Raw genomic sequence first — 23,678 nt, 5'->3', positions numbered from 1 at the left:
AACTTGCTTAATTTTAGGCGGGAGATATTAAAGAGAATCAAAATCTTATTTCCTCTTTTCCTATTGTACTTGTATGTGTTTAGAACTCCTTCACGTAGAAACACTAAATTTTACACGTAGTAATTTATGAAAACATTTCGGCATTTTTTTTATACCCTTTGCCTTTCACCAAAATGTCTCAATATCCTGTGATAGCGGTGTATCAGAATGACATGTGAACAAACGATAAAAAATCAGTTGAAAAGGGCTCAACTCATCAGATCGAATCAAAGCATTAAAACCCTTAGTCCTTTAAGTATGACAGTTCGTCAGATTTGTTTGATTTTTGATTTTGACATAATTTTAAGGCCTCTGATATGAATTTCGATTGAAGTTCGGTATTTTTTTCATGTTTCATGTTTTGTTGTTGTTAACATAAGACAAAACAACAAATAGTAAACATCTTTTACTAATCAAAGTTACTAAAGGATAGTAAATATATCTTTGATACTATGAAAAATAAATGACTTTATGCCATAACAAAATATAAGATTAAAAAACCGTAAAAATATTGAAATGTCTAAATGTACGAGATCGGTGATTTGCTTATTTCTGTTGAGCTGCAGACATACTGCACCATTGGATTTTTTAATATTATACGACAGAACTCAAATTTATCTTTGAAATGTAAAAAGTAAAAACACAAAAATACTGAACTCCGAGGAAAATTCAAAAAGGAAAATCCAAAATCAAAAGGCAAAATCAAAAGTCCAAACACATCAAACGAATGGATAACAACTGTCATATTCCTGACTTGGAACAGGCATTTTCTAATGTAGAAAATGGTGGATTGAACCTGGTTTTATAGCTAGCTAAACCTCTCACTTGTAAATTAAAGTTAATAAATATTTCATTTGTATTCATATTACTTTTTATACGTTGTGGCTTGGATGGAAAGTTGTCTCATTGGCACTCATACCACATCATATTGATACCACATTACAATTTCCTATGGAAAGCACAAAGTCAATCAAATGGCCGATGTTTTCACTTCTTCCAATAAGGGAAAGCATTCGATACTGTCAGTTTTTATGGACTTCTCCTTTTTGAATTTATAATCAAGTTCGGGATTTATATTTCCGACTTTCATTCTTGACAACATCAGTTACTGGACTTACTCATTGAATGTATTCTAAACATCCTAAACATGCATGAAATATTTGCCACGGGAATTTAAGCAACAATCAAACAATTAATCTTCTGTAACTTACTTAAATTAAATACTTTTTCTTCTTGTTAGAATAATTGTGAATATAAGTAGGAATAAAGATTTCGGTATACATACATTGATTACATTTCATACCATGATACCCTGCTTTACACGATCCAAGGTAAGTAAGGATATAACTTTCGGCTTACATACCTGTAATATCGTAATTTGAATATTGATCCTGTGTCCAATGTTTAACACAGTTATCTACCTTGATTAAGGTAGCACAATAAAAAGATTTTTTCACTCCCAATCAGATAACTTTAAACTGATGTAATTCATTTCATCCATCTTTATATTTTATAAATGAGGTACCAAAAGAAAGAAGAAAGATTAATCTTTTAAATTGTGATAATTTCATTATGACATAATTAATTATTATTTAATTAGTTGTTATATTGTGAAGTCCACACTTGAATGAATTTAGCGTCTTTGTTCTTCATAGCATGCCAAAATATTTTATAGAATCTAGTACAACACAGCTTGACCTCCAAAACCGGGTCTCAGATTTCCAAAAACATCAATAGAACATATTTTATACCCAATTGAATTTAGTGGTCTCTTATGAATTGATGTTGAAAACTTCATTGAAGATTTATGAGAGGATGAAATACAATAGGAAAAATCTGAGACACAGTTTTGGAGGTCAAACTGTGTTCTGCAAGAATCTATAAAATATTTTGGGATGCTATGAATAACAAAGAAGCTAAATTCATTCAAGTATGGAAATCACAATATGGCAACTTATTACATAACAATTAATTATGTAATAATTATGTCATAATGAAGTTATCATAATTTAAAAGATTAATCCTTCTTCTTTCTTTTGGTACCTCATTTATAAAATTTAAAGAAGGATGAGGGGGTTACATTGGTTTAAAGATGTCTGATTGGGGATGAAAAATCTTTGTATTGTGCTACCTTAAACAATCATAAAATCAGCATCGTTTGCATCTTTATAATAAGAAAAAAACATCTATTTAACAATATACAAAATACCCTTGTAAAAACACAACTATCACCTCACTGATCATTTAAATACCTTCACTACACTTTGAACCCTGGTATCCAATTTTACAACCGCCTTCTATATGACATTTTCCTGTCCGATGATCACACGACTCATTTATGCAATTGCTACAGGACACAGAACAGTTTATCCCGTAGGATCCATTGTCACATACTACAAAATACAGAGTAAAGTAGAATACAGATGGTGATATAAGATATTATACCGAATCAAAACTGTATTCCCTAATCTTCTATAGTTCTTTTATGTGTTTAGAACTCCTACGTGTAGCAATACTTCATTTTACAGGTAGTTAATCATGTAACATTTCAGCAATTCTTTTGAATATCCTTTGTGTTTAGCAAATTTCCCAATAACCTCTGATAGTGGTGAAGCAGAAGGACTATCAAAATCATTTGAAATGACATTTACTCATCAGATCGATATAAAGCAAGAAAGACCATTACCAAGTACAAAGTCCGAATTACGACAGTTTTCTTCATTCTTAGATTTGTATGAACTATTGATTTTTCCATTTTATCAAGGCCTTCCTGATTTTAATTTACTTTGAGTTGTTTTTTTTTTTTTTTTTAAACACAAAAAACAAAAAGTACTCATCTCTTTGTAATCAAATTTACTAAGGTTAGTTCTAAGCCAATTTACATTTATAAAATATCAATAATCACACATTTAATCTTTATTGGATTTCGTGTATATATGTCATTAACCGTGCGAAAAAATTATATTGTGCAATGCCAAAATATAGGATTGTAGAACCGTGAATGTAGATATTTGTGTTTTACAACAAAACGGCAGGACTAATTAATGTGCATGAAATGAGCAAAATACAAATATATAACACAGAAAACAAACAACAACCACTGAAGTATAGGCTCCTGACTTGGGACCGACACAAACATACAAAATGTAGCCGGGTTAAGGCTAGGTTCACACTGCCGATCAGATCAACTCGATCAACCCCGATCAAGACAAATTACGTGATCGGGAGACTGGTCTGACTCATTCGATAAGAATGTTCGGGATAGTCTACCTTACTCGTCATTGATCTGACTTTCTACCTGAGAGTTTTTGACATGTCAAAAACAATCGAGTAAGGACCGAGAAGCAAGTCACTCGAGAAGAGATCGAGAATTCGTCGAGTAGCGGTCGAATTAATCGGGAAAGGATCGTGTAGAGATCGAGTTTGGTCGGAATACACAAATTTTACCGATCAGTACTCAATCATTTCGACCTTTGCTCGACTAATGTCCGATCGTTTCCAGATTAACTCGACCAATGTTCGATCGCTTCCAGATCACTGCGACTTCTATATTTATCTTATCCCAGACCAACTCGACCAATACCCGATCCCTTCGCGACCACATTCGACCACTCTTCGATCTCTACTCGCCCATACACGAGAACACATGACTGCTACACAAATCTCTAAAAGTGTGTGCAGATCTGATTAACTCTCATAACTCTGCCTCCGCAAAAATATATTGGCAACATCATATATAACTGTATAAAAATTCGTCCATGTACATTACGTGTCTTAACTTTTGCATGGAGAGGTAACATTTTGAAAGATAGGCTAAAGACACCATAGGAAGAATCAAACTCAAAGGTCGAAAACAAACCGACACAGTCATAGCAAAAAACGAAAACCGACGAGAAGACAAATAGCAGTCCACATAACATAGAAGACTAAAAACTTAGCAACATATAACCCAACAAAAACCTGGTATAAACTCGGGTGTTCCGGAATGGAAAAATATCCTGCAATTTTGGCACCGGCGGATTTTTCAAATATGAAAGTTATTGTGCACTAACATTCATTGTTTGACTGCTGACGACTAAGTTATCTTTCGAAGTTGGTTGAACATCAATCAAGATTATATTATCCTGTTTTATGGGCTATTTTCTATTTTGTCTGTCCGTATTTTTCGTTTGTCCAAAAATGTGGGTACTAGTATAAAAAAGAAGATGTATAGTACAATTGACAATGAGACAGTTCTTCACAGAACACCAAATGACATAGAAATTATTAATAACGACTATAGGTCACATTACTGTATTATTTTTTTTTCATTCGAACTTTTTTACGTAATTTAAAACAAAAAGGAGACCAAAGACAAATATTTTTGTTTTATTTGGAGCGAATTTCGTTCATACATTAGAGATACAAACAGTTCAGCGTGCACACGTTTCGATCATTTGTTTCTAACATACTTATGCAAACTTTGCATAATCTTTGACAAACTATACACTCGCTGCTAAGGCGTCTACTGTTTGTCGTTTGTCGTTATGTTAGTTCAAACGATGCATTTCTTTCTAACTTTTACATTAAATCAATTATCTAAACGTGTTCTTGCTTGTGATAACTCAAAATATTGTCTAAATTTACTCAAATTCAGGTATTATCATCCTTTCATTCATAAAATAACAGTTATGAAAGAAAGGAGGGTAATACCTAAACTTGAGTAATTTTAGACAATATTTTGAGTTATGGTAAGCAAGAATATAACTCTTTTTTTAAAACGGCTTTATCATCACTATCTTCATACATTCATCTGATTAAAATGAAAAACTTTCAATAAATTAAATATGCATAGAGGAGCGATCTTCTCTGTGTCAATAACATCTTCAACGGAGGCTATTTACCCACGGAATTAGTTCAAATAACAAAAAAAATTGCATGCGTTTTTGACAGTTCAAACAGGGTCAGTAAACTCTGATTAAACGATGCATTTGTTTCAACTTTTGTAACGTTCAACAAACTATAACAAATGGCACACAACGTTTACTAAACTATGGTTAGAAAGAAATGCACTCTTGATCTCTTGATAGATATATGTAAAGTTGTAAACAGTTTCAGAAAACGTATCACTCCATTGGATTTAATTCTACTTTGGCTCACATTTTGGGGAAATATGTGACATGTTTGCCCTCTTTTTGCCCTCTTTTTAAGCAAATACATGCAGGTTGTTGCCATACAGCAAAAAAAAATTAAGTATCTTTAACCATTCAACTATTGGATTCAAATCAATGAAAAATACTGATTACTTACGTATGCACATATATTACACAAACAGTATGCTTATTTGTAAGAATGCAGAGAAAAAGGTTGGTAAAGTTTATGTATATTGCTATCTAACATAAGTATTAATCCAGTGACAAATCTCATTTTGTGGTGTCATTTCCAAAAGGAACAAAACAACTACCATAATACATATCAGTGTCCACTATGAGGAAGTTTATATAAGCATTGTGTTCCTGTTTTTAAGTAAGTGCAAGTCTCTCATACTGCCCACATGTGGTCGGCGTGTCAGCCACTGCCTCATCTAAATTTCTCGGCGCCCGTTGCTCTCTTCACCTTCTTGTTCGTCTGCTTTTTACTCTCCAAGCTCCGTTACAGCTATTAACATGTCTCTCGAAGCATTTACCACCTCGCCCACAAATCCAATTGCTTTATTTCTATATAGATATTTTAAATGTACGATTATACTCTGACCTTCTACTGAATATATCCAAATATACGGAAAATGTGTCCATGGGACACTGATAATACCCCAGCTAGCATATATAACATTATAAAGGGTTATTACTCAAGAACGGCTACCCTTATTTGCATTTAAACTGTGTTTTATGGTAATAAGCATTGTGTATACGGCGTTTCATAAAATTTGGTTGAGGCAAAATTAAATTAGAGAACGGAAACTAATTTTGTTTGGACTACGCACATACGTACGGACGGACAAGGGTAACACGTAATACCCACTCCGAAGCGGCCATGAATAAAATTTTCGGACGTTTTTATACTGAAATTGTGCATACCCGACCAATTTCCGATTATCCCTACGACCCATATACGATCAGGTCGATCTGGTCTGGTCGAGATCAGACTGAGATAGTGAAAAAGTTGATTTGGTCTAACTAGTCGAGTAAAGATCGTGAATTGATTTGAATTATCGAATAAATATTTTTTTGTTGTCGGGATGGAGTCCTGATGTTGTCGTGAAATGTCGAGTTAAGGTCATGTACAGTCGGGCGGCGATCGGGTAAAAGTCGTAAACAGACCCGATCAAGAGTTTGGTTGAGCTTGGTCGTGAAAATTTGGACAATCGGGTTCATCGAGGTGATCTGATCGGCAGTGTGAACCTAGCTTAATCCAAAACCTTTCCCGAACTTAGGACAGCGATGTTACAGTACAACATTAGAACAAACTGTTTACAACAGTTGTAAATAGCTACCTTATCAGATGAATAAAAACAGGAATTCATCTAACACAAACACGGATCTAAGAGTACTCGCAACTAGTGACAAACTAGTTAATAAAAAAATATGCATCTAAGACTAATTTATTATTCAGTACACACCTGACATCCAATGGATATAATGTAAAGACGTCATAAACCATAAGAGAAAAAAACTTACCTCGTGCAATGCAAAGATACATCTATGGACAAATTTTAAGCCCGTGAATGTGTATAAGTATTTAACAACAAGATTTAGTTTGCCTGTAGTTCATTTATAACAAAACCAATATTAATACCAATAAAAACAATATTCAAAGATCTAACTACAGTGTTGAATTTGAAACCTTTCAGAATGAACTTATCTAAAGGATCAAAACGTTTACTAGGACGATTCTAAATTTCTTGGCACGGCGACCAATATATCTGTAACAACGAGGATGTGCTTTTCCGTCTGAAATAAGATTTCTACAGGTACAACCAAACTTCAAAACCAACTATTTATATTTATGTAAGAATTTAGTGAAAGGTTTAAAGTATGTTGTGGTAACGACATTTCTATTTATTTTGCGTGATTTGTTATCTTTACTGTTACTGATGTTACAGAAAGATAATTAGTATAAGTAAGGATATAAATTTTGGCTTACATACCTTCACTACATTTTGAGCCTTGGTATCCTGCTTTACAACCGCCTTCTGTCAGACAACGTCCATCAAAATGATCACAAGACTCATTTATGCAGTTGCGACATGACTCAGAACAATTTATCCCGTAGGTTCCTTTGCCACATGCTAAAATATATGAAATATGATGTGAACTTCAAAAACAGTTTAATTGTGTCTATAATTAGTTAAATCGAACCTTGAGAAAACTCACATAACAACGAATAACTAGCAATTAATGTATATGAGTAGGAAGAGACAGACCATAGTAACACCCAGAAGTTGGCAATCGCTTGAACTCCAAATTAAAAGGACCGAGACAGGATATGTCGACAAGGTAGACTTATCAACATTAAGAAATTATTAGGATATAATTGATGCAAGCTATACTTTTTTGTAGTTAAGCTGGGTAGGCATTATATTCGTGATTGTTTTTGGTCGAGCAATAGTGAGGGATAAAATAACATGACTATAATGTCTATCCATGTTAAAACAACAATAAAGTATAACTTGCATCAAATATTTCGATTCTAATTAGGACAATTAAGGTAATTTCCTAATCAGAATCGAAATAACGAAAACGGTTGTAGTATCTATGTCAAATATATTAATTTCGAATTGCAACACGTTACAGTCATAAAACATGAATTAGTAACAACATGTGCATCATTTAAGAGGTTGGAAGTGTTTAAGTTAATCAAATATATTAAATGCATGCTGTAATTTGATAATTCATTATCACGGTGCAGTAGTCAATATACGCATGTGTAAACAATTGTTATTTTGATTTAGAGAATGGATTTATTCACAAAGCGAATGAAGCACGTCATATTAGTATGATAATTAATTTTGTCGGCAAACACTATTTGGACGAATTTTCATATGTTAACTTATTATATTGAATGAAGGAAAGATAAAAGGTATAAGTAGGACTTGCAATTTAAGCAACGTTTTAAATCATGATAACCTGCTTTACAAGAGCCGACAACATGACAAAAAAAGTGGACCATAAGACTTATTTATACAATTTATACAGAAAATAGAACAGTTTATACTGTTAGATCCGTTGTCACATTTTACAAATAAAACAAATGGCTCACAGGTTTCGTTGATATTGTTACAAATGGCGGTTCTACCGAAACATTGTTTTATCACAGCCTAGATTATAATAAAGATAAAATTCAAATAAAATTTAGTACAAAAAAAAGACATTAAGAAAAGAAACAAATAATGAATTTAGGATAATCAAAATGAAATACAATACATGAAGTGAACTTCAATATTTTTTTTACAATGTTAAATCTTTAAGTTTACTGCATGTTTATAGTTTATACCAATACTTATTCTGCACTTACTTTGATTACAGCTGTTCGATTTCCATCCTGCATCACACAATCCATCAGGACATAGACCATTCCCGTTATCACACGGTTTCCCATCGAAACAGTGACATTCATACCTGCAATTCTCCCCATAGGTTTCAGCACTGCAGCCTACACAAATCAATTTACAAAAATACGTAAATGCAACATGCTTCCCTCACATGTGGATATGCATGCCCGCTCAAAGCATTTATATCGTAGGACAGATATGTAAGATTTGATACCCCGAATTCATGATTCAAATTGAGTTTAGGAAAGAAAATAAATCAGTGAGTGTTACATTTGAGTCAATGATTATAATAAGAGAAAAAGGATCAAACTTATGTTCAACATAAATAGAAAATATTTCCGCTTTTTACTAAGTAAATACTAGAGATTTCAAAGGATCGGAAATATATTACTCGAGAACTCGGTCATGATACTAGCGGGTACTCGAGTACTCGGACAAATCTTTAACGTGTTGTGAAAAGTTTTAATTTTTGTTGTAATGTGGTATTTTGGTTATTAACTTTCATCAACCTAATTATAATATGATGACATCACTTGACATCTTAACGTAAGACATACATACTGTTGAAGAACTGTATGAATACATAATACACTTGATCCTTGGTTACGTGTATTGCTAGTCCTTTTTATGTCAATAGAACCACCGTGTTTAACAAATTTCTTTTCATTATAGAAATTATTAGTTGTGTGACTAAGTTATAACTCATTGAAGTCTGAGGATAATCGTATATTTAAATATATATTGTTTTTAACTAGTATAACGATGATATTTCCAAGGTAACTAATGTGTTGGAAAATGTAAGGAGATGTATCTCAAGATTTGTAAAGTCAACGAGTATACGAGTATTAGAATTGTACCCGAGTACTCGAGTACTCGTTACAATCCCTAGTAAATATTATTGTATTTATTTCATGTAGGTAAATTACCGCTTTCGGTTTGCAGTCAAACTGTTCAACAATTATTCATTAACGCTTACATGTGTTTCTTTACAATACATACTTTTAATAAGAAGTATCAAGGATCGTCAATGAACATCTATATCCAGAACTCATGGGTATCTGGTGCAGTAAAGTGTGTACCATAAAGGTTATGTCAACAATAATATAATAGCAATTATTGTTTATCAGATAATTGAATTTAATGAGGCTACTGGCGTATGTTGTTTTTGGATTGTATTATAAATCAAAAGTGACCGCTTACACTGTCTTACATTTTGGGAACGCCTCTTGTTAAGAATGATTACTATCACGTGCATTTTGTTCTTAAGAGTGTAAAACACGTTATAACTTTCTCACATAGCATCTGTTTAGCTTTATACAAACATTTTGTTAAAACAAAAACTAATTTTTACTTAGTCTATATTCTTAGTTTTTGTGCAATTTTCACCTGTGTAGTTATTATTTCCGGAGTATCATCGCAAACAAACATTTTGTTGACTTAAGAGTTTTTATAACGAAGAAACATTAGCCGTACATAAAAGTGTGACGTTCATTGTCTTAATTACGAACCATCCTAGCTGTTTGTTTGCTGCCAGTTTCTAGATTTAGTGACATCCTAGTTTTTCATTTGCTGACCAGTTTTTTAAATCTACCATGCCAAGAGGGAATTCAAAGAAAGGAACTCCAGCTAGAGGGCAGGGGGTCAAACGACGAAGAATGGCCGACCCTAAGGAGAAGGAACAACCTATAGCTAGTGTAGTTAATCCAATATCATCTGGTGAGTCGGTTATATATTTTAGTAGTGACCCAGGGCCCTCCTAAACGTCAACTGGGACAGAATCTAACATATTTAACGAAAACATTCAGTTTTCACAAAGCCTTCCCTGTCTTGAGGAAAGTTTGTTTGACTAAATCGGGTGTTATGTAACCATGAAACTAAAAGATAAGATTTGAAAACATGAATTTATCGACCTAAATTTGTTGATTAAATCTCCTAGAGAACTGGCAAATTTTCCTGACCATGAAGGTGATTTAGTTGTAAAAGGGGGTCACATGCGGATTGAATCTTTACCATGTCGCACTATACCAAATATACACACATGGACAAGCGCTTTCATGATTTATATGAGTATTTTGCTAGAGAAACAGAGTTCTCTGGCTCAAGAATTGCTAAAGTACATGAGAGATATTCGTTTTGCAGCAAATAAATCACACGGTTGGGGAACTTACGATGAGCAATTCAGACTTCGCAAAGCACAAAGACCTCAGTCATTTTGGGCTGTCATAAACCAAGACTTATGGTCTTTTCATATAACAACAGCTATGAGAGATCAAGGTCAAAGTAATGAAAGTAAAGTAGGTTTCAGTTCTCAAAGTGAGCCTCTTCATTCCTTTCGTCAGTCATCAGGCCAACAAAATGTTCAGCCACCTAGAACATGCAATGCATACAACACAAAGGGGAAGCGGTGTAATTTTAACCCCTGCAGATTCAAACATGGATGCTCAGCATGCGGAGGTCAACACCCAGCTTATTTTTGTAAGAGACATTAAAATGACGAAACAGAGAGACACATTTTCACTTGGTTTTTCCCCAGTTAAGGTTGAAAATTTAGAAATATATTTACATGATTATCCCCTTTTTGAAAATGCCTCGTATCTATTGTCCGGTTTCAAATTTGGTTTTTCTTTACATTACTCAGGACCTCGTTTACCTACAGATTCCAAAAACTTAAAAAGTGCTATTGAGAGACCAGATATACTTCTTCAAAAAAATTAAGAAAGAAATAGATGCAGGGCGTGTTGCTGGTCCCTTTAAGTTTAGGCCTATTCCTACTTTACGAATCTCGCCATTGGGATTAGTTCAAAAGGGAAAGGACGGTCCGTTTAGAGTTATTCACCACTTATCTTATCCGATAATTCATTCGTCAATGATTTTATTGATCAAAAGAAATGTTCAGTTGTCTACTCAAATATTGATGACGCTGTCGATGTTATAAAATTATACGGAAATAAAACATTAGCCAGCAAGTCCGATGTCCGCTCAGCATTTAGATTACTCCCTATCTTGCCGATTGATTTTGATCTTCTTGGTTTCAAAATTAATCAAGAATTTTATTTTGATAAAACCCTCCCTTTTGGAGCCTCAATTAGCTGTGCTTTATTTGACAAGTTTGCGTCATTTCTACACTGGGCGGTTTCTGTAAGACAATCTGAGGGCGTCATTGTACACTATCTTGACGATTTTCTATTTGTGGGAAGGGGCGGAACTTGTCAATGTGCTGACCTGCTTCATACTTTCAAGGTTATTTGCAATGATCTGGGAATTCCTTTAGCGGATGAGAAAACAATCTTTCCCACGACTCGGCTTACATTCTTGGGTGTAGAAATTGACACTTCCGACATGACTCTCCGCTTACCTTCAGATAAGCTTGATGAATTGCTTCAAAACATTTCCTTTGTTTTAAAATGCAAGAAGGTCACGCTAAGAGAAATGCAATCCCTTTTGGGTTCATTAAACTTTGCATGTCGTGTTGTCGCGCCGGGGAGAGATTTTTGCAGAAGATTGATTGATTCAACGATTCGTTTGAATAAACCATATTACAGAATAAGAATAACTTCGAACATAAAAGCTGATCTTTTGATGTGGTCTTACTCTTATGCCAGATAGATTATGGACCTCTAACGAGGCGCTCGAATTTTATACAGACAGTGCGGGGGGTCGACATTTGGTTTCGGCATATATTTTAAGGGTAGATGGGCTCACGGGTTATGGCCGAGAACGTGGCATAAGCGCGGTTTATTGTCTAACATTACATTTTTAGAACTATTTCCAGTCATGGTAGCGATCATTCTGTGGGGGTCTGAACTTAGAAATAAAAAGGTGTTGTTTCATATTGACAACGAAGGAGCAGTGTACATTATTAATAAGAAATCATCAAAATCATCAGATGTCATGATTTTAGTTAGACGTTTAGTTCTAGAAACATTACATCATAACATATTAATTAAAGCAGATCACGTCCCAGGTAAGGTTAATATTATAGCTGATGCTATTTCTCGTTGCCAGTGGTCCCGTTTCCGGAACCTAGCACCAAATGCATCTCTGACACCAACTCCAATTCCGAACCAAGTATGGATTCTATAACAGAGGAATCAGCTAGACTTTTTTCCGATTCGTTAGCCGGAAATACATGGAAAAGCTATTCAAGAGCGAGATCTGTTCTTGATTCATTCCAACTTCTATATACACTGGATAAAGTATGGCCAGTTCCTGTTGAACAGTTAGTACAATTCATCGCTTATTTATCATTGAAGGATTTTTCTCCAGCTACAGCTCGATTATATATAAGTGGCATTTCTTTTTCTCACAAGGAACGTTATTTAGAGGATACTACTAAGAATTTTGTGGTATCCAAAATGCTTGAAGGTTTACACAGAAATCACCCACAGAGAGACAATAGGGCCCCGGTAACATTACCATTATTACGACAAATTACAGACGCTCTCCCTAGTATTTGTTCATCTACTTATGAATCTTTATTATTTAAATCTTCATTAATTTGGCATTTTTTGCTATGTTACGTGTAAGTGAATTTACGACAAAAAATAAATCTGATTCTAGTACCGAGGCACTGCAATTGTCGGATGTGGTCGTGTCAGATTGTCAATTAAAAATTAACATTAAGAAAAGTAAAACGGATCAGAGAGGTTATTCAACGTTCATTGTGATAAATAAATACAGAGATAACGCGAGCATTTGCCCTATGTTAACCTTGAAGCTGCACGTCCTGCGGTTTCAGGCTGTTATTTATGCATTTTGACGGGTCACCGCTAACCCGTTATCAACTGTCAGCTATGCTAAGAAAGTCAGTTAATTTTTGTAACATTCAAAACCCTAACCTTTTGAAATCGCATTCATTTAGAATTGGAGGCGCCACAGAGGCGAGCAAACGTGGTATTAATGACGAAGCTATTAAAAAATGGGGAAGGTGGTCGTCAGGGGCATTTGAGCGTTACATCAGGATTCCTTGGTGAAAATAATTTTAAAATTTTCAATTTCTTTATATGTACATATAGAACAGAAGTAAAAAACATAACAAACTCCTTAAATAGTTTTCGATTTGTAGGTCATGAGCTGCAGTCAACCGTTTGGATAATGGGATCTTCTGTTCCCCATTGGGCTGGCATAACAGCTGCTAGCCGATCTGGTGGGAAAAACCTTAATTTGGATAGGCTTAGAGTACAAGTTAAATGGATAACTAAATCAGGAATGAAATGGAAAGATCTAGATTCATCTTTTGAAAGTGAAATTAAAAAGTGGCCAGCCCCTAATTATATATTTATACATCTAGGTGCCAATGATTTAGTTTTTTATGAAATCAAAAGATCTAATAGAGAACATCAAATGTTCAATTTTGAGAATAAAGGTTTTTGCACCCGACATCAGAATAATTTGGTCAGACATTTTACCAAGGCCCTATTGGCATGGAACATTAAGGCCAAAGTTAGTGGAAATAGCTAGAAAAAGAGTCAATTGTGCCGTAAGATCATTTATAAAGACCGAAGGCCAATACATTTCAAGGTATCCAGCTATCAAAGCCTCTGAACACAATTTATTTAGACATGACGGCTGCCACCTGTCACAAGTCGGTATTGGCATTTTCCTAAATAACATTCAGGCTGCCATTGAAACTTTCGTACTCGGTGTTGCTAAGGTTTTCCCACCAGATAATTGAGCGCAGAGAATGTTTGGCGGTGAATGGGGATTTATAAGACCCCCATTCATTTGGCGGTTCAGGGAGACAATAAACGGACTTGGAACTGTCCCCCTCTGGCACATATCTCTACCCTACCGGCTCTTTAGTGGAGGGTATCAAATAATTTCCTAGGGTTCACTCTTGTCATCAAGAGGAATCCCCTCCACTTCTGGTATCAGAAGGGAGGTGTCATCTCCGCAGTACACGTAATTCAGGTTGTTTGCATTTAAAAAATCGGAGAGACTGTTGTTTTAAGAGGTCTGTGTAAACAGAGGGTGTTCTCCGTCCAGTCCACTCTTGCACGTAGGAGGGATGTTTTGACACTTATGTTATCATAGGGTCACCGATATGCTCTTTTCAATCCTTTGGCTATCGGTTTGTTTGTCTCCCTGGAACTTGTTAAACATTTTATCTGCAGCCTATCAAATATCCACACATACATATTTTGTACATATACTTGCTGTATTATTAGTAATAAATATTCTATATTCTTTCTACAATTTGTATTGTCTGTTTTTCAGCGCCAGTAGTCCGTTTATTAATTTCTTATTGTTAGCTTTAGGGATAGCATATCCTTTGTTTTCTGGTTTTATTGTTTCCGCGTTGATGATCGTGTCTTGATCGATTAAATGAAGGTGACGTCTGTTCTTTTATGATTTTATATTTCATTTCGAAAGATAATACTTGTGCTACTTTCGATTCGAAGACGGTCTTACGCACTGTAAAACATCTATAAGTCATGACAACTTATGTATACACGAACAGTACGGCAAAATGATACATAGTATAATATTTCTGTCGTACTGTGTGTTTGATCCTCATGATATGTAGTGTAAACAGGACTGTTTTAACCCCGCCACATTATTTATATATGTGCGTGTCCCAAGTCAGGAGCCTGTAATTCAGTGGTTGCCGTTTTTTTATGTGTTACATATTTGTTTTTCGTTCATTTTTTTATATAAATAAGGCCGTTGGTTTTCTCGTTTGAGTTGTTGTACATTGTCATATCGGGCCCTTTTATAGCTGACTATGTAATATGGGCTTTGCGTTGCTCGGTGACCTATAGTTGTTAATATCTGTGTCATTTTTGGTCTCTTGTGGACAGTTGTCTCATTGGCAATCATACCACATCTTCTTTTTTATGTTAACAAGATAATTGAACTGATTAAAATTAATATATAACAAACATACTTATAGCACACTTTGGACCCTTCCATCCAGCAGAACATCCACGTGTACAAGTACCGTTGAACTGGTTACATTCTGTATATTTACAGTTATCACATATATCTTGACAATTTGGCCCATAAGTACCAACCTTACATTCTAAAATATATGAATTGAATCTGAAAATGTAATCAACATTTATATGTATATTGTAAATATTACGTTGGGCAATGGTAACTTACGAATCAAAATGTATCCCCATGGAATAGAGATATACGATGTCTTTGTTCACATTTGGGTCCCTTATCAGTAACACTTGGCCATTTGTCTTCAATGCCTGAATTTTAACATACTGTTTTGTGTGAATAACATGCACAAACATTATTATATTTTCCTCATGTTTATTTTGTCATTAATATGGTAACACTGTAAGATTCACAAGTGGTCGTCAAACTTTCATCTATAATTTTCGACCAATGAACTTTTCTTCTCATTAATTCTTTGAAAAAGTTGTATTTGTCATCATCGCTTATGATTATTCCGTTTGGGTCATCTTGGGAGAAAAACGATAATTAAGGCGTCCGGATATTGTTTCCGTCATTGGTTGGACTTTTAAAAAATAGACTATACTTCCGTTGAGGATGGTTTAAAATTACACATAGTGTTCATGCCTTTCAAAGGTGCTAGGGGGACAGGACATGTTTTATTCGCTTTATCTGTATACTACAACAAATGGAAGTTTTTAACGACCTTGACTGGCTATACAGCCCTTGCACGGTCGGTCTGTATACTATGAACATACATACACTATAAATAAAGCATACATTGTATTTGCTATTTATTATCCATTCCAATATAAAAAAAGGAGATGTGGTATGATTGCCAATGAGACAACTATCCACAAAAGACCAAAATGACACAGACATTAACAACTATAGGTCACCGTACGGCCTTCAACAATAAGCAAATCCCATACCGCATAGTCAGCTATAATAGGCCCTGAGAAGACAATGTAAAACAATTCAAACGAGAAAACTAACGGCCTTATTTAAGTAAAAAAATGAACGAAAAACAAATACAAGTTTACCATCAACAACTGTCATATATTACATGCTTCACGTTTACTATCTTTTTGGCTACTTATTATATTATTACGGCCAGAAATCACCTTTAAATTGTAGCCAACACAAATCAATTATAAAATTTTACAGGATTAATTATAAGTTTACAAGAAGTATTATACAAATCGTACTGACAACTTAACTGTCAAAATATAAGTCCAATCTTTTTCTTTATCTTGACATCTTCTCTAATTCCACAGAAAATATTACGTCCAATAGGTCACAATGTAGTATGATGTAGTTTGTAAATAAAAGTGTCATTCCAACTGCTGAGAAAATTATTGTCTAACGATGTCTATGTCTATGTCTGAAAGTTTAACTTTAGTGTCTGTATATATATATAAATGTTACGGAAATCTCTAGAACACTAGAGAAAGAAAAGGTCTAGAAAACTGTAGATCGGAAGTTTGTAGAACAACATAAGTTTAAATAACGCATCTTTCATCCTGATCATTCTGGAATCGTTATGTAAGTCAAATTTTAAGTCGAATCATTCCATCAGTATCTATGATTGTTCCAGTGATTTCCAAAAGAGCGACGAAAGATACCAGAGGGACAGTCAAACTAATAAATCGAGAAAAAAAACTGACAACGACATAGCTTAAAATGAATAAGTCAAACAGACAAACAATAGTACACATGACAAAACATAGAAAACTAAAGAATAAGCAACACGAACCCCACCAAAAACTAGGGGTGATCTCATGTGCTCCAGAAGGTTTAGCAGATCCAGCTCCACATGTGGCACCCGTCATGTTGCTCATGTTATAACAAATTCGGTAAATAGTCTAATTCGGTAGGTCACATTCATAGTTTGTATTTGTATCAACGACCTCACTGCCTTTTGGAAAGAGTGTCTACGTCTTCCTTCTCGCGCTTAACCATTGCATGGCATAAGCCTCGACTGAATCCATAAAAAAAAAGTGAAGTTGTATTTCCAATTGATGGATTTAGACTCACGATATTTCGGACCTTTCGAGAACATGTTCGTAGGGAAGTGTTATTAAAAAATGTTGAGGTTACCGGTAATAACGTGGCCAGCCGGATTATATGTGAATTGGGAACTAGCACAAGTGCAATCATGAGGTTTAGACTTAAAGTCGTCATTATTCAGATCCTGCAAAACGTGTTTGTAATTGAAAATTTTAGTTGCAATAGGTTTGGTATAGGTTTAAGAAATAATTGGCACAGACTCATCCTTGAAATAAGGAGGTATTTTCGATTGAACTTATTTATGATGAAGGATATTGCCTAAGTTGACGCCATCGAGACCTTTGTTGGCAAAGGAAAGATCAAGAAAATATCTTTTCTATTTTTCATCTTTTCCAATTCGGACTGGTTTGACAAGTCTGTGACTTGCAATATCCGTAATTATAGCTGTATTGGTTTGAAAGAGGGTTTGTACAATGTAACTAAACTGCATAATAAAGACAACAGCGGTATATTACTGTTGCCTTTATTTGTAACTTAACTGCACAGTGATAATATTATTTTCAAAAAACTATCAAGCCACACAAAACAAATTAGGCCAAAATAAATAAATATAATAATTACAAAATCATAACAATATGTTTATTTGGTCCATCTATTGTGAACTATACGTATATGGATATCTATTACTTTTTCTTCTCTCTTTTTGGGCTGTTTGTTTGTTATCTATATCAACCACTCTTGCATTAAAAGAGGGACGAAAGATACCAGAGGGACAGTCAAACTCAAAAATCGAAAATAAACTGAAAACGCCACGAGCAAAATGAAAAAGACAAACCTACAAACAATAGTACACATAACACAACATAGAAAACTAAAGAATAAGCGACACAAACCCCACCAAAAACTAGGGGTGATCTCATGTGTTCCGGAAGGGTAAGCAGATCCTGTTTCATATGTGGCACCCGTCGTGTTGCTCATGTTATAACAAATCCGGTAAATAGTCTAATTCGGTAGGTCACATTCATGAAAGGGAAAGGGATTGTAGTAACGACGTGAGGAACATATCCGATATCATTTGTGAAACAGTTATTCCATAACGTTCAACCAACTCGTGATGGCGTCCGTAAAATTAACGAAGGGATGAATCAATTTAACCATTTTGACCTCTTGGTTTAATAGATTCCTTGTGAGCAGCAACCCTCTAACAAGAAAATCATCATAGGAAATGCAAGCACGGGAATATCGTATCAATTGGGAGATATATACCCCGTATGCAGGTGCTGCTAGAATGTTGCTACTTAGAAATGGAAAGTTCACAATTGGAAAGCTGAAATCATCTCTTTTGTCATAAAGTTTTGTTTTCAGCCGACCTTCATTGTCCATTTTTAGATGTAAGTCAAGATATGAGGCCGAATTAGCTGTATATGTTGTATCCTTTATCTGCAGTTCGCTAGGATAGATGCGTTCAGCATAGTCTCCAAATTTGTAAATTTTTGAATTTGAAATTTAGTGAAAGAACATCATCTATATAGCGGAAAGGAGAGTTAAAGAATATTGCCAATTGGTTCCAACAGTCTGTTGAAAAATACGTCCTTCGAACATAACAAATATTTTGTCATTCAAGAAATCAAGCATCTTGATTATGTCAGTTTCAGAGAATTTTTGATTTGAATCAGAGTGATCCTTTACAAAGTAGGATTTATCCCTCCCTAAGACAAGATACTTGTATCTAAGTTGGCCATTCTTTTTTATGAAACAAAGCAATACCAACTTTTTCAATTTGTCTTTTAGTTTGGATTGTGGAATACTTGTGTAAAGTGTAGAAAAGTAAAATGTTTTAATACTATTGCAAGATGAAGGAGTCTTAGATGTGTGTACTATAAAAGATCTTTGGAATCTTTAATTATACACATCTGATTCACGCCAACTCTAGAATAGGAAGTTTCACAATACTATTGAAGCCCGTCTTTGATTGCTGATAAAAAGTAAAATCACAAAAAGACTGAACTTAGAGGAAAATCTAATCGGAAAGTCCATAATCAAATGGCAAAATCAAATGACAAAACACATCAAAAACCAATAGACAAGAACAGTCATATTCCTGACTTGGTACAGGCATTTTCAAATGTAGGAAATGGTGGATAAAACCTGGTTTAATAGCGCTAAACCTCTCATTTTGTTGACAGACTCAACAAATTCCGTTATATTTACAATTATAAAATATATGTTAATAATTTAGAAAGAGTTTGCGTGGAGCACTTGGAAGACCCAGCAATATACCGTGTTTGTAAGGACACTTATGTATGTTTATGTATCCAATACAGTGACGGAAGATCCAGTTCTTCATCTTTGGTTGAAATACAAAAAGAACATAGAACAGACCTATGATTATCCAGGATTTCCTCTTTGGTAAGTGTCGTGAGGGTATATGTTAAGTTTCCAAGTGAATTGTCAATACCTAATTCGTTTATAAAGCAGATAATGTAATGAGTTTTACACACAAAAACGACGTTATTTGAGGCTTTATCTGCGAGGACAACAACATATTTGTCATGGAGGTAGGATAAGTGTTTTTATTTTGGTCTTTAAAGAAGCATGGGTATTGATATTTTAAAATGCATTAGACATTTATAAAAAATAATTTTTTATAGATTCTTTTTGGGCTGTTTGGTTGTTATCTATATCAACCACACTTGTATTAAAATGCATTAGATATTTATAAAAAATATTTTTTTATAGATTCTTTATCTACATATTCTTTAAGAACTTACATAGTTTTTTATCTCATTGTTTGTATTGTAATGAAAAATATTGATGTTGTAATGTGTATGCCCTTTGGGGCTCATAATTTGAAAATAAAATATCGTCTTCTTCTTCTTCTTCTTCTTATATTATATAAAGATTATAATATATGTGTATTCACAGTATATGAAAACTAATACAAAATCAAAAAATAACGGATTTAGAAAAAAAGGGCCGGGAAGTTTAAAATAAACTCCTTTGCCACTAAGTACCTTCGACTTTTGATACCATTCCTGAAATTCTCCAGACATAAAACCTTTTACAAAAATTCACCCTACAACAGTTTACATACTCTCAAACAAGCTCTAAATGCCCTCGATTTCGCGAGTGTGTTTTAGTATAAATAAAGGGAGATCAGGTGCAACAAACGACCCACACAATACATGTGTAGAGCAACACATTGTCTTCAAGAATAGCTAGGTTTCTATGAATATTCGAAGCTCTTTATCATCCCCAGTTTTTATATATATATATAGATGTGTGTGTAATGAAAATATAAAAAAATAAAAAAGATTTTAATTCAACACCAAATTATAACACACGACAATAACTGTCGAGGTTCCGTAATTAGGACATTAGCACATGAAATGGTAGTGTTAATCTATTTCTTTTAAATGGTTCTTTATCATTATCAATGTAACTGATGTAACAGAATGATAATTAGTGAAAGTAATGATATAAGTTTTGGGTTATATACCTGTGATACATTTTAAACCTTGATATCCTACTTTACAACCGCCATCTATCGGACATATTCCTGTACGATGATGACACGACTGGTTTCTGCAATTGCTACATGACATAGAACAGTTAATCCCGTAAGTTCCTTTGTCACATGCTGAAATACAAAGTTCGGCGAATTTCAGAAAACTGATTCAAATTTGTTTTTAATAAGTTAATTCCAATCTTGAACAAATTTATTATAACAAACAAACAATTAGCAGTTGCAGTAATGAGTTGATAAATTAATATCTGATTTAGGTTTTGTTACATTTGCTGTGTAAATTTTCGGATATAAGTACATCATGTCAAAACCAAAAATCAGTTGCACATTTCATGTAAAATTATACCTCCTCAAAAAGGGACATTAGTCTAAATTGTTCAATAGCAATGAGTTGCAGTTGTTTCCTTACTATTGCTACTAATTACTTTTACAATATTTTCAACTTTTTATTGTCTCCTTAGGTGGATCGGGACTATTCGACTGCGCATAATTTCACGCATGAATTACCATGCACACGAAAAGTTTGTGTCGTATATTCACTATTATATTTTTTTAAATATTTTGATTGATTAAAAATGTTAAAGTATTGTACTATTGTCACAAAAAAAATATAATCGTTATTACGTGTATCTGTGAAAATCTCAGTATGACATTTCACCTAATTTCACACTTTTCCCGTCAAAATTTGGGTTTTAAATGCAAAATATTCAATTTTCCTTTTCGGTGAGCTATGGTTTTTATATGCTCATTCTTTGAAGCTTTATTTTATAGTTTTGGACAAAGTGTCACTGAACGTTTTTTTGATATTCCGATTAAAAATATGTCAACACCTCTATTTGCCTTATCATTTCAATGTGAAAATAAAGGCAACAGTAGTATACCGCTGTTCAAACTCATAAATCTATGGACAAAAAACAAAATCGGGGTAACAAACTAAAACTGAGGGAAACGCATTAAATATAAGAGGAGAACAACGACACAACACTACAATGTAACACACACAGAAACGGACCAAGCATCTGACAAAATCCCACGAGAATAACAAATATAACATCAAAACCAAATACATGAATTTGGGATAAACAAGTACCGTGACACGTCTTATCGTAATCTGAATTTACACTCAAAAATAAGGGAAAACAAACGACGCAACGTTAAAATGTAACACACACAGAAACGAACTATAATATAACAATGGCTATATTCCTGACTTGGTACAGGACATTTTTAAGGAAAAAAGGGCGAGTTGAACCTGGTTTTGTGGCATGCCAAACCTCCCCTTTTATAGCCATGTGAAATATAACATTAAAATGACAACTCAACACCACAGGACTACAATATAAATAAATTGGAGAATACAATTGACAAAGAAACACACGAACAACAGCCAACAAAAGGCAACAAGTTGAAAATTTTAATAAGCCAGAAGTGCATTCTACTAGTGATACCCAGATACAAAAGTTTGAAAGCCGAAACAAGCACAAAGTCGAACAGCATCTAGGACCAAAAGATCAAAAAAGTTGTGCCAAAAACGGCCAGGGTTTTCTGTTAGTTACCAGAACATTCTTATTATTTAGAATAATTTATACTTTTGCATACAGTAAATTTATAAAATTACTAAACAAAAGCTGTACATCATAGAACTGAAATATTAACTTATTACAGGAAACAACTGAAATACATTACATAACCAGACATTTGCAACACAAAATGTAGACACATCCGAATCAGTTTAAACCTCAACGCCAAGTGACGTCATATTTGAAATTGTAAAAAATGACAAAAAATGATGACGTCATTTGAATTTGTTAAACAGATCATTAAAAAATTAAAATGACGTCATTTTAATGAATAAGATAGAATTAGGATTGATTTAAGATCCTATTTGAACTAAATACTGATATTACATTTAATAACAATGCACATTTTAATATTTATTAATAGCAAACTAAGGTAGCAATTAACTATATTATAAAGCTATGTCCGGTTTGTTTTGAATCTTACTTCAAACGTAAAATACGGTACCTTTTATATACCCCTTTAAAAGTAATATATTGAGCTTAAATGGTCCGGAAACTTCTAAAAGACCTGAGCCACCTTAACATGCTATGTAATGTTTTCGGGAAAACATATTGAAATTAGTATGATTGCAACCCTATCCTGATGTACATACTACCAATGGTTCACAAGATTCTCTTCAATGGTGATAATCTTTCTATTACTTTCTATTCTTGAAGCACTGTAAACCTTTAAGTAATAACATCTTATTTATTACATGAACAGTATGGTATTAAGTTATAACGTATTAATTTTCTGCTGTACTGTTTGCTTGATCCTCATAGTATGTATTGTAAACAGAACCTTTCACCAGATAATCGAACTGATTAAGATAAATATACATCAAACATACTTATTTCACACTTGGGACCCTTCCATCCAGCAGAACATCCATCTGTACAAGTACCATTGAACTGGTTACATTCTGTCTCTTTACAGTTATCACAGGTATCTTGACAGTTTGGCCCATAAGTACCATTCTCACATTCTTAAATATATAAATTGCATCTTAAGACTAAGTCTTTATGTATAAGTACATAGATTTACCAGTACCTCAGATAACGATTCTACAATATACAAATTTGCGTTGGTCAGGTATAAATATGTTCG

The 23,678-nt window shown here is 33.9% G+C and overlaps 1 protein-coding gene across 3 annotated transcripts in view; it reads right to left on the bottom strand.

The window, feature by feature from the left end:
- The window catches only part of LOC143047985 (uncharacterized), a 291,101-nt gene that overhangs the window by 231,414 nt on the left and 36,009 nt on the right, over positions 1–23,678 (bottom strand). For 2 of the 3 annotated variants that reach the window (XM_076221371.1, XM_076221380.1), the window contains 5 exons: positions 23,422–23,556; positions 20,985–21,125; positions 15,456–15,590; positions 8,533–8,670; positions 7,166–7,306 (listed from right to left, as the gene is read on the bottom strand). In XM_076221371.1, the coding sequence (XP_076077486.1) occupies positions 7,166–7,306; positions 8,533–8,670; positions 15,456–15,590; positions 20,985–21,125; positions 23,422–23,556 (690 nt within the window). The remainder of the gene's footprint in view (positions 1–7,165; positions 7,307–8,532; positions 8,671–15,455; positions 15,591–20,984; positions 21,126–23,421; positions 23,557–23,678) is intronic. The other variant, XM_076221389.1, reaches the window with a different exon arrangement.

Source organism: Mytilus galloprovincialis, chromosome 1 (genome assembly GCF_965363235.1).
Source record: "Mytilus galloprovincialis chromosome 1, xbMytGall1.hap1.1, whole genome shotgun sequence".
NCBI classification, from domain to species: domain Eukaryota; kingdom Metazoa; phylum Mollusca; class Bivalvia; order Mytilida; family Mytilidae; genus Mytilus; species Mytilus galloprovincialis.
This window is presented reverse-complemented; position numbering and strand designations above follow the sequence as displayed.